Here is a 13068-nt window from a genome sequence, read left to right on the forward strand (position 1 = left end):
ATGTTACTTGTTCCATGTGGATCACCAGTGTTGGGTCTATGCATGAAGTATATAATAGGCAGGGAAGGTGAAGGTTCTTTGACCCAATTTACATTTCATCCCTGTTTCTGGTCAGGTGTTATAACTCAGATCTGTTGATATATCAGCAATGAATGAAAGAGAATGTGAATCTATGAAATATATTTGTATTTTTTTTCATACTGTTCTATTTCACTGATACTATGCTCTTGCCTACAAAGTGTTAGTGAAAAGTTGGTCCAAGTGGAGATAGTTGGTCCAAGAGCAGTTCTGGACTTGTTTTGACTAAGCCACTGAATCTAGCATTCAGGGCAGCTGTATAAGGATCACAATTCCATCTGTAGAAGCAAAATCAGAATCCTCTTGTGAATCGTTCTTGGATTTCTTTGTGATGACAGCAAAAATCCACATAATTGTCAAGGGCAATCTACCATCAGCAGAGTTAGCACTAAAAAAAGAGGTGAAAAAAGCGTGGACTGTTTAAAATCTATAAGTTATGTTTTGTGTTCATTTGTCACTTCTGGGAAAAGCAAATCAAGTTTTTCTCTTTTCAGAGGATGGATGATTAATGGATGCCTTGCATTTGGTTGCAAAACTCTGTGTCTTTATTGACTTTTTTTACAGAGAAAAACCTGATCCGTCTGAAGCATCAGGAAGTGCAGCGTGTGCTTACTGTGCCTGGTGTGAGTAAGCAGATTCTGAAAATTGCTGAGCACTGATCTGAACAGAGAGCAACTACTTTTGCTGGGGGAAAGCAGAGTCTTAGCTTATCCTCACTCTTCATTTTTCTTTAACATAAGACAACAATAAACCAGACCAGAGGCACTGTAAGGTCGGTCTCCCTTTACAAAGGGCTTTTGCTGGGAGAGGCAGATATGTATGCTCTTTTTACTCCTGCGTTAATAGGTTTATTTTGTAATGGTGGAATCAGAGGTAATTTAAAAACTGTCAAGATAAAAATGATGGGCCCAATTCTTCACGTAAGAAGTTGCTAGATCAGCCCACCTGAGCTGATAATGTTGTTATCGTTTATCATTTTCATTCACTCTCCAGTGACGTATGCAAGAACAGCCATGCTAAATCAGACTGAATCTTAACCAATCCCACTCTCTGTCAAGAGGGAAGTGTCATATCAGGGCAAGTATATAACGATATTTTCCTATATATTTTCCCAGAATTCATCAATCTGTTTTTCAGATTCCTGAGCCAACAGTGATATTTTTGAATTGTTGGATTATTTTTTTTCTTCAGCAGCATTATCTGTTCAGTTTTCCTATTCATACAGACTTTTGACATCTACAACTATAACAAGGAATGTCATGGTTTAACCAGGTAAAAAATCATGGCTTTACCTGTATTTTGTATCTCATTCTTGATAATTTCATTTGATGCTCATGAATTTTATATTATGACAGAGTGAATAATTGTTCTCTAAGCATTTCCAGGCCATTCATAGTTTTGTAGACTTTGGTTTCATTTATTTCTTTTGAAAGTTGAATAGTTCATTTATATGTTGCTTATATGAAAAATGTGTCATTGCTTTCTTCAATCACCCTTATAGCTATTTAAGATGGAGGATGAGAATAGCACCCAGTGTTTAAGTTGTGGGAACACATTACAGTGGCCTAATAGCATTATTTATTATGCTGCTTAATTCTCTCCTAATAATTCCTACTGCTATAGTTGAGTTTTTTTGATAGGATCTGAGGATTGAGCTTCTGTTTTCACAGACCTCTTCACCGAAACCCTCAGACTCCTTTCCTGAAAGGAATTATCTACTCAGAGCCTGTTGTTTTGTCTGTTATGCTGGGATTGCTTTTCTCCACCTGTTTTGGGTGTGTGTATGTTTTTTTGTTTGGTTTTGGTTTGGTTTGTTTTTTTTCCCCATACATCATCACCTGTCATTTTACTGATCAGGTACTCAGTATTGCAAAATCCTTTTACAGATCTTCATGGCTGGCTTTTGTTTTCATTCCAAAAGGACACTTCTCTTCATGGTGGAAGTGGAAAGATTTTTACCCAACCTTTGATGTTGATCTTCTAACCATAAATTAATCTGTGAAAAGGCCTTTCATCCCATGACAATTTCAGATCCTTTGGCAAGGGAGACCCCCAAAATTCCTATTAGACTTCATCAGCTAGGTTGTCTTTCCCTACAAGCTCTAAGAACCTGGGTAGATTTAAGGTATGATTTTCATGTGCAAAAGTCATGTTGATTCCTCAGTGATGTCCGGAATATACTTGTCCAGAAACCAGTGTTAGATGGGAAAGCAGTAATATGTTGCATTAGGCACTGTAGAAACAGAGTAAGAAGATCATTCCTTTGAGGAGCGCACATTTAAGGAAATCCAGCATGTTTTCTACAGTGAAGTGGGAAATTATAAAAACAGTTTATTTCTAATCTCCTATCTTAGATATTCTTAGATATTAAAGTTTATGACTTCTAAACTTAAATTCACTTTGTGAATTTAATAAATTTAATAAAGCTGCTGGCTTTATTTTACATGCTTCTCCTGTTCAACATGTCTGTGTCCACTTTTATTTTCTGTATAAGCAACTACATTAAGTTAATAGGTAATAGACTACTTCAAAGCAGAACTTGGTTTCATTTATTTCAAAGAAAATTCTAAAATGTATTTACTCTTTATTTCATATGCTGCAACAACAAAAACATTAAAATTAATTGTACTTTCTCTCCTTTCTCATTTAAGTTCCAGGCAACTTAGGCAATAAAATTAAGCTAATGTGGCTCCAACTACATTAGCATGTAGTGCAGCTCAGTGGAAGTGGGTTTGTAGAATGAAATAGTTGATGCTGAGATGACAGCTATCAGCAATATGGGCATTTTGAAGGCAGATGGTTTGACTTTAGGGTAGTGCTAACTTGATACTCTGAGCTAAATGTCCAGTAGTGAGTGGTTGACACACATTAGATAGACTCCTGAAATGTATGTTCTGGTTTAGTTTCCTTGAAAAGGAATTCAGTTATTGTGCTCTAAGATCACTGTGGTATGAGCCAGAACATATTATGTAAAGATTTGTTATAGAGAGTTTTACCCCCAAAATTTGGGGGATTCATTTCAGAAGCAGACTCCTGGTCTGATCAGAAAGGTTCATGCAGATACACAGCATTTCCCTGTCATTTTGACAGATTTTTCGTACAGGTATCAATTTCTGCTTCTTATCCAATAAATGCTATCTTTTGGGCTTGTAACTCTTGATTGTTTACATGCAGATATGTTGTAATTAAATTTGCTTTTCTTATCTTGTAAGAAGCATGGTGCTCTGACTGAGATGTGAGTAGTGACTGCTTAGGCAACTCCAGCTTGTTTTGTTTCATGGCATCTGTGCAAAGTGATTGGCAACACAGGGTACAACTGTGGAGCAGACAATGCTATACCAGCACTGAAAGTTGATCTCAGTTAATGATCTGGCTAGTGGCTAGAGTGTCATCCATCAACTCCCTCCTCTGTCTCCGACTCCCTTCCAAAAATCTGCAGCAGTTCTGCACAGCTCCACCACATCTAAAACACTATCGCTATTGGCATATGTAGCAAAGCCAATGTCTCCTGAAACACTTTGTATGTACAGAATGGCAGGTTATCACAATGCAACCGCTTAGGCTTCTGGAGACCATAGATACCTGAAAACAGAGTAGTAATAGCCCAGGGTGGTAGTTAGCTGATTAAAGCCAAAGTCAGCAGTGCTGGCAAGTCCGTTTAGGCACTTAACTTTTATCGATTGAATGAAGAATTAGGTGCTTCAGTGCCTGAACAGTTTGTCCCTCAATTCCCTTTCTAAGAAATGGAGATAAGAGCACTTTCACACTTCAGAGGAGTGGCCTGACAGAAAATGTGTTAAAGCGGTGATGTGCTTGGATGTGACAGTGATGAGGTCAGATGAGTTCCTTGTGCAGGTAGAAGGAAATACGTGAGACTAGAGTGGATCTTGATTAACAACTTGCCTTAGAGGCACAATCCAAAGTCAATGACAAGACTCTTATTAACTTCAGGGAACTTGGATCAAGCCCATTGATTTGTGCTTATTTCTGCTCTAGTTGCTATAGTCCAAATTAATGCTGTGCTGTGGTATTTTCAAATACCAACATAAACAAAATCCACTCAAGAAGGAAGTAATAAAAATAGGAAAATCATAATGCCTGAATCATAGTACTGAATTGATAAATGTTAACCAGAGGAACATTTTCCCAGAAATTAGTCTGGTAAGAAAAAAGAACTGACTGATAAACATCACAATTAATTTTTGGCTTCAGAAGCTGGATAGGCCACTTAGTGACAGTAGATGATCTATACATTGATGTTTTGATTATTAATGCTTTCTGTGTAGCTTCTATCATGCAATCTCTCAGTTCAGAAGTCACTTCAATGGTATGCTTGATGTATTTGAAAGTGTTAAATGAAAATGCATGTTTTCATCACAAGATTTCAAAAGTAAATCAAAGGTACATAAAGGGACTGTACCTTTATTCTAGAATGGAAACATTGTCCTATTTTATGTTAGAGGTACAGTATGATAATGTAACTGGTCTAAGATCACTCAGGATATTAAAATTCAGGGATTTTGAAGAACCCCAACCTTCCAAGTCACAGGCCAAATTGTTATGCTACCAAGGGAGAGATAGATAAAAACCTCTGGCAGTTACCCAATAATGAAGGACATTTCCTGTGTAGATTACATGCCTATGTGAAGGTGTAAATAGGTACAAGGTTCTTTAGCATCTTGTATCTATCAAGACTTATGGTGCCCTGTAGTTCATAGGTAGTGAGTTAAGTTATATCTAACTCTGCCTGCCTAAATGATAGAAAGAGAAGGAAATGGAGTGTGTGATTTTTGCAGTGTCCAAATCCAGATAGAAATTTGCTCTGAGAAATGCCAGGTGTGGATCCTTTAGTTTCAGGCTTGTCTGAGACCAGATCAGCTTTTGCCATTTGCAAGGCAACAGCAGCACCAGTACTTTAAAAAAAAAAAAAAAAAAAAAAAAAAAAAAAAGCTAATGATTCAAGGCTTTAATATGTTCCTAGGCAAATATTCTTCAGACCTTTTCATGTTTGTCATTTATGGTGCCTCATTCCCATTCCTTAAGGGTATCACTTTGTTGCTTCCTGAAATACTGGAATTATCTCTTTCTACTACTCAAACTTATATATTCTGTCATGCAGAGACACAGGAGAGGAGTATCTCGTTATTCTCTCTGATTCATCAGCAATGCAGGCCAATTAATACCACAGTTAATGGGGAGAAGTAGCTACTACAACGGCAACCCATATATCTTCTGTCACTCTTGGACAAAGCTAGAAAGCAACTTTGCTGTGTGAAGATTATTTTTGATACACTACTGAATCTATAATTCACAGCACCATAGAAACTGGAGATGGAAAGAACCCAGAACGTTATCAAATGGGTTCTCCTGCCAAAGCAAGATTGCTTCTTGCAGACAGCCAGGTTATAACATTTCAGGCAATGAAACTGTCATCTTCTCTGAAAATTCTGCCAGAGTCTAAAAAAGTTCACCATTAGAGATCATTCTCTGCGTGTGTCTCTTTTTTTCTTAACACCTAACTTTTAATCTGCCACTCCAATAGATCATTCATGAAGACCCTAGTAGCCCACTGTGGCTGTCTGGTAACTGGTGTAAACACCAGTTTACATTCTGGTGTTACAAATTTCAGGTTTCATTTTTCTGATAACCTAAGCATAGCTTTATGTAGGTCTATTTTAACTAGTGGTAAAGTCATTCTGCCTATTTGATCATATGTTATGTTTATACACATAGCTGAAATATACTCTTTTCCTTACTGAAAGATTGGCTATGCTTAGTTTTGATATTACATTGAAACATTTTAAAATAAACATATTTAATAAGCTTATCTGAAGTTCCTAGCTGCTTACTTATTTTTCCATCTGACTCCTCTTCACCACTGTAATTTCATCTTTCTCTTCCATATAGATTATGCTGCTGACTGATCCAGAAGTTGAGAGCAGCTTATTAATCAGTTCTGATGAAGGGGCCACCTATCAAAAATACCGTCTGAACTTCTACATCCACAGTCTGCTTTTCCACCCCAAGCAGGAAGATTGGATCTTAGCATACAGCCAAGATCAGAAGGTAAGAATCTTTGGCAGTATTTTGCTTTGTTTGCTTAGGAACAACCTAGGATTTCTCCATTGCTCTGCGTAACTGCCACAGAGCATTCAGGACAGTCTTTGGAAATACCAACTGTTATTTCCAAGCAAGGAACATTAAGTAAACCTCAATGTAAAGGGCAATATAAAGAGCATGGGCACCTACTGTGTTCTTGGGGCCTAGCCCTCTATGTTTGACTGGGCAGTCTGCGTTTATTCATCAGTCCTTTTAGCAATATTGTGAGACAGGCAGTGAAGACAGCTAGGAATCTTCACAATAGGAATAGCAACCTCTAATGAGGCTGTTTTTACTCTTATTTGACAATTCACTTGCTCCATCATAGCAGCAGTTCCAAGAACAGTATAAGACTCTCCTTGTTCTTATCTGGTTGGCATATTTTCAAGTAGCCTTTGTTTTTGTAAGAGAAAAGTAGTGATGAATTGATTTCATTTGAAGTCCAGTTCCTTCAGTACAGGTAATCCATCAGCTGAATAAGTATGTTGTGAGATTTGCCTTGATTTTTTTGCTGCCCAACTCAAGACAACCAAATGGAATTTGATTGTAAGAGACCTCATTGTTAGAACTTTGTGAAAATCAGGCACTTCAGTACTCACAAGTCAGTCATCTTCCACTCTGGTAGAAGGACTGGTAGATCTCAATCTGTTTAGTTTACCAAAAAAAGCAGATTGAAGGGAAATGATATTGTTGTGCATAAATATCTCCATGGAGGAAGACAAAACATGTGAGTAAGCATTTTGATAGAGCACAAAAAACTTCTAACAAGAATTGATGACTAGGAGTCAATGGCGGATAAACTCAACTGTGAAGTTACTAGCCATTGGAGCAAACTGCTCTGAGAAATGGCAGATTTCACATCCTGACATTTTGATGGTTTTGAATAAAACTGGAAAACAGACCAGAACAATTTGCTGAGCTCTCAACAGGGGTAGGAGTGAAATATCTTTGCATTTAATATATTAGCCTTTATACAAAGAAATTTAGTGGTCTATTTTTGTTTTTCATGTGATGAATCTATGAGATCTGAATCTAATGAATAATCAAAGTATTGGCTGAATTGTTCAGGTTATGCATTAATGTAAATATTAACATAAAAGTTTGAATTCTACATTTTCCATCTGTGTATTTGAATTCATTTTACAAACATTAAACAACTAGTTTTCCTTTAGCCTACATTAGGCTTGCTGTTACTATTACTGTAAGCCTAAGAAAATAAAGGCATAAGGAAGCCAAATAAGTAATTACGGTCGCAAAATGATCCTATGGGAATTGTCGGAGTAGAAGTTCAGTCCTGTGCTTTAAGCTCAAACCAGTATCCTTCCAGGCCAGTAACTTAATATCCTTCCCAACTACGGGAAATGCATCTTGCCTGCCTAATTCTTCCTGTAGAGTCAATGGCATTTTTCACTCACCCCTCTCACAGCATTTTGTAGTGTGTGCTATGGTTATAATCTGTTCCAGAAAAAGGTGCAGATTAAATTATTTCTGGATGTTCAGTATGTAATTAAGCAAGAGCAAAATGTTTCCTTTCCCTTGTGGCTATTGGAATCTGTGGACTGAGCTGAAACTGAACAGAATCTGGTCTCTGCTGTCTTTTAGGACTTTGGAATGAAAGTTACTGTGTGTTGGTAAGAGGAAATTTATTACATGAGGATCAATAAAACTTTCAGTGGTAAATTTGTCAAATAAAATTAGGATATAGTAGAAAAAGAATTTCAGCTGTGGTAGTCAGCCTGCTCAGGAAATAATTCTGAATTGGAGTCCATACAGCTAATGGTCATCTAATTTATGGTAGATGGCTACTAGCAAATATATTGTCACTATTCCATAGGAAACTCCCTCTCTTCTTCTATAGAATACTAAAAAAAACAATCTGCATATAAGAACGAAGGGTCCTTTTGTGTGTTAACCTGAATACATGGGGTTGGTGTTAGAGTTGTGTGTATGGGGTGTTTTGAGTGAGAGGGTGCAGGGGGTATGGTAAAATTTCTTTGTTATGGCATTGACTAGCAAATTGAAAAACTGTTAGTAATTCAGTACTGTTGTTGCAAGAAAAAAAAATCATGTAGCACAAGGTCTGTAGATCTGTACCAATTAACTCTAAAATAGAATTTTAAAAGTATTCTGTATGGGTATGAGTCACAGGCCTGGTTTCTACTTTAAAGCCTATTGGATGCATTTTCTGGTTTCAACAAACTTGGCCAAGAACCATAGAGGGTAACCAACAGGCAAAGAGTATTAATCAGCTTGGACTAAATTAAATGTAACTCAAACTAAGGGTCAAGTTCAGCCTATGGCTAAGTGTAAATGACTCCCATTGCTTTCATGCTTATATAACCAAAGGTAAAATTTCCTGAGAGTAATTAAGAGGTCCTGCAGGTATTTAGATAATTGCAATGGGAGCTGTGGGGTAGTTTGAAACAAATGACACTGCCATTGGCTATTTCACGATCTCGTGCTAAGGCCATATTTAAGGAAAGAGAACCCATTACTCCTTGGATTCCAGGCACCGTGTGCACACTGATTAAGAGTCACCCAAGGAAGCAAGGGAAACGTATCTGTATGGTAAGGAATTTACATTTTGATATCACTGACTTTGATGCCACTGACTGAAGAGGCTGTGAAGGTTTTGTTGATGGGGGCAGTACAGAATAAGTTGGATTTTGACCAGTTAGGATTGTCGCAGACATTTAGTTTTGCTGTTGACAGTCAGGAGGGAGGTGAGAATCAACTAGAAAACATGTTTACATCCTTCTAGCAGCCACGTTGCCATCTGATGCATCTTGTCATTGCAGCAGGTGGGACCAGGAGAATCAGGTGGTGAATACAGCAAGAGCTGGAGAGACAGGAATCACTTTGTGTCTGGACTGTTTCGGTTCTCAGAAGTTGTCCATCCAGTTCAGGACTGATGGGGGCAAAGCCAACAGTTAGCGCATACCGCTCATGGCTCAGTTGTAATGAATGGGAAATGGGTCACATAGCATCATTCCTCAATCTCTTCACAGCCCACTAAGTCTATCACTATGATAAGTACTATGGATCTTTTTTGTTTGGTCAAATAGGAATTTAGTCAATGGTAGTGAAATCTGTATTAGCTGAAGTAATTTTATGTCCCAGTTTTTTGGGTGTTGTGTGTGGGTGAATGTGGTTAATTACTGGGGTTCAGCTGACAAGCAATAACTCATTAAGCTTCAGTGACTCAGTTGCTTTTGTTCACATACGTCTCGCCTGTGTTTCTGCCTTGGGCAGCAGACTTGAATTACCACTACTGACAGACCAGTCCCTTATTCAGTCATGACTTTTTCCTGCCAGTCTTGAGGAAAAAAAAAAGAGCAGCAAACCATCTGCTGCGTGCACTAATTGCTTCATGATTGCATTCATTGTTCTGGCTGAAAGTACAGTTGTTACATGGCTGATTCTTACCACATAATTGCAGAACTGCTGCATGCTTCTCCATTTTCTGTATAAGGAATTACAAATCAGGAGGAAACTTCAGACACAGTAAAGCATTGCTTGTGAGGCAAAAGCTTGTTGGAGGTCTTGTACGTGTGAGCTCTCACGGGTTTAATCAGCTTGCTAGTAGGTTGAGGGGCTGTATTTTATGGGAGTATTGCTTATGTATTACTATGTAATCTTCAAAAGTGGTTTGCTGTGTAATCAGAGGGTGGGATGTAAGAGCCTCTGCTTCATGTGGAGACATCTTCTGCTATTCAGATGGGTCAAACACACAGAGGAATGGTTAGTAATCAGCCATGAATAACAGAGCTATTTGGAGAGATGAAATACAGGTGAAATTGGGAAACACAAGTCAGACGGGCAAAATGCATGGTTGTAATTGCCCAGCTCAGGAATAAATGCGTAAAGGCACTCAAAGCACTGGAAGGCAGCAACAGAGGCTGAAAAAACAGGTTTAAAATGGAGTTGTTGTTGATTCTCCTCTCTCATTTTAAATGAACTCTTGAAAAGCAAGGCACCCCAAACTAAAGGAGCTCTGTAGACATAGCACTAGTAAACAAAGAGGTTTACATTTCTGTTTGGTGTTGGGTTTGGTTTTTTTCTTATTTTTTTTTCATTTTGGCCTTTCCAAAATACCTGATTCCATCTGTCTACCTTTATTTACTGTGTGTGTCACACTGGAGATCAATGAGTTAGGGACTGATACTTGACTGTATAGCTAAAGTGCTGAAGTTGAGCAAATCAGGATTCTGTTGTAGGACAACATATCTTCTTTCATTAAACCACGTCATCATCTTCAGTTTCCTACAGTAAAGGAGGCCCACTCCTTATGTGTTCAAGTGGAAGAGAAAGGTGTTCATGCATCAGGGATGACAGAGGAACAACTTATAATAGAGATGAGGATGCATATGGCCACAGGATGGCCATAGAGCATGGACCAAATCTTAAAAGTACCTTCAGCCCCATCTGTCCATGTGTTTGGTCTAATGCTGGTGTCTGACAGTAGAGTACCTGCCATAGATGTAACCGGTATTTGCTCTTCAAGATGTGATGGACTATTATAATTCTAAACCCTTTCATTTCACTACATTAGGATCTAACTTTGAGGGTGACCCTGCTTGGAAAATGATCAGACCAGGGACCTGCAGAAGTTCCTTTCAACCTAAATTACTCTGTTTCTTTTTACACCCTCCCAATTTCAGTGGTAACAGTCACTACCTACATAGACCAGAGGAGGAATAAAATCCAGATTTATTTTATCAGAAATTGCATCATAGTTTTTTAAAAAATTGCTGTTAACATCAAGTGACATCATTTTGGGGTGTTTTATTTTTTCCACACTGCTGACAACATTTAGAGGACTATTCACTTGGGCTAATGTTAGCTGAGGGAGGCTAATTCCATCTAAAATCAATGGAGAGGAAAAAAGCTTCTCTGCAGTGGTAAACACTAGCCACTTTGAATCATCGTCTGGAAAGGCCTGTCTCTTTTGACAGACTACAGACCAAACCAGGGAGCTAGTTTAGGTAAAGCTAACATTAGCCTATGTGAAGAACTCCCCCTTTCCCTACGGTGTTACTCCTGCAACACTACCCTATTTGTGTTAATATTTAGGGCACCACTAATCAAACAAGCCAATTTTCCAGCAGACTTGATATTGTTGAAGATGAAAAGCAGTAAGGAATTTGCACGTTAAAAGGTGTTTGTCCCAGGCTTTGCAACGTCGCACTGTCTGCACGATCTTATATATCCTTTCTGGGTTACCAGCACTTTTACAAGGGATGGAAAGGGGCAGCTAAGCATGATGTGGCCACTTGCTCATTCCTACCTATCCCCCCCGCAGTGGGATTAAGAAGACAATCAGAAGAAAAAGGTAAAACTCATGGGCTGGGATAAGGACAGTTTACTAGGACAGCAAAGGAAGAGGAAAGTAACAACAGTACTTAGAATATACACAGGGGGTAATACACAATGCAATTTGCTCACCACCCAGAGAGGATGGCCAGCCCATGCCCGAGCAGCAGCCCCTCCTCCCCAGCCAACCCCCTTTATATACTGAGCATGAGGTCATACTTATGGAATACTCCTTTGGCTAGTTTGGGTCAGCTGATCTGGCTGTGTACCCTCCCAGCTTCTTGCGAAAATTAACTCTATCCTAGCTGAAAACCAGAACAGCCTCCCACACAAAGGCCTTGTGAATGCTAGCCCTTATTTTTAAGATTTTCCACATATAATTGTGTTTCTAAGCAAGATATCAGTCATGCACAGAAACATCCACATTTGTAGCTAGGGCTGTGCACATCGTTAGCGTGAAGACCTTAAGGACAGACTGGTGACACATCTTGCACACAACTCTTAACAAATATGCCTTCTTATCTCTAGGCAAACTGATTAGCATTTGGGGGCAAACAGCATACTGAAAATGAACAAGGAAGGGACAGCAAAACTGTTCATCTGGCTGTTATTAGTATTTTCCCTCCTTTCTTCTCATACAGTCAGTTCCTCAGAATTGTCTCAGTAAAAAGAATAATGGTGTCAGATTTTTTTTTTTAATTGGCCATAAGCCAGTGTACAAACTATGTCATAAAATATGCCTTGCCAGTGTATCCATCACTCTCTTACACACCTCACTAAGCATAATGTGCTGGGGTAACAATTTAAAATAAAGAATCAAAATAAAAGTGGGAGGAATCTCTAAAATTCTTTCCTCCTTCAATAAATAATTAAAAAGCAAAAGAAAAAAAATCTACTAGTAGAACCCAGTGGCTACCTGGCAGTCCAGTGAGCATGATACATTTCTGGGCCAGGAGTGCAATCAGTGAAACAGAAGGAAAGACTCTTGAGCAGTTATTACTGCACTCTTTACCACTGACTCACTCATCTTTAGGCAAATCGATATGTCCTTGCTTATCCGTCTGTATAAACATCAGCCATCTGTAACCCTAGAGAACATGTTCTTTTGCTGCTTTGGGATCCTTGGATGCATACTTATACCTACGGGTTCATGCATTGTTTGTCGGCAAGATTTGCTGTGCTCTATATAACTCCAGTTTTCCTACTTCTATGAAAAAAAATTACTTTTTTCCTTTCCATCAGAGGTTGGCAGTTCTCTGGGTTAGGAATAAAGAAATGTGCTCTTATGACTAGGTCTGCCACTGATCTCTGTGGTGTTGAGCAACTCCATTCACTTTTCTGTAGATGATTCGCCTTTCCCTTTCTCTCTCTGTCATTTGACTGTACTCTCCGACATCTCCAATTTCTTATTATACAAAGTGCCTGTCAACACTAAATTCACTTGGAGCCACAGGTTTATTATAATGCAAATGATAAACAGTAATAATTTATTTTAAAATTTAAAGCTATGTATGTGTGCATGAAAATTCGGACGCTTTGACCTAAATGCTGCTGTAATAAACCTTTTCTGTTCTCATT

The 13068-nt window shown here is 38.5% G+C and overlaps 1 protein-coding gene across 3 annotated transcripts in view; it reads left to right on the plus strand.

Moving 5' to 3' along the window:
• The window catches only part of SORCS1 (sortilin related VPS10 domain containing receptor 1), a 301203-nt gene that overhangs the window by 173803 nt on the left and 114332 nt on the right, over nucleotides 1-13068 (plus strand). For all 3 annotated transcript variants that reach the window (XM_075757978.1, XM_075757976.1, XM_075757977.1), the window contains exon 4: nucleotides 5986-6144. In XM_075757978.1, the coding sequence (XP_075614093.1) occupies nucleotides 5986-6144 (159 nt within the window). The remainder of the gene's footprint in view (nucleotides 1-5985; nucleotides 6145-13068) is intronic.

The sequence above is a fragment of the Balearica regulorum genome, chromosome 7 (genome assembly GCF_011004875.1).
Source record: "Balearica regulorum gibbericeps isolate bBalReg1 chromosome 7, bBalReg1.pri, whole genome shotgun sequence".
Classification (NCBI taxonomy): domain Eukaryota; kingdom Metazoa; phylum Chordata; class Aves; order Gruiformes; family Gruidae; genus Balearica; species Balearica regulorum.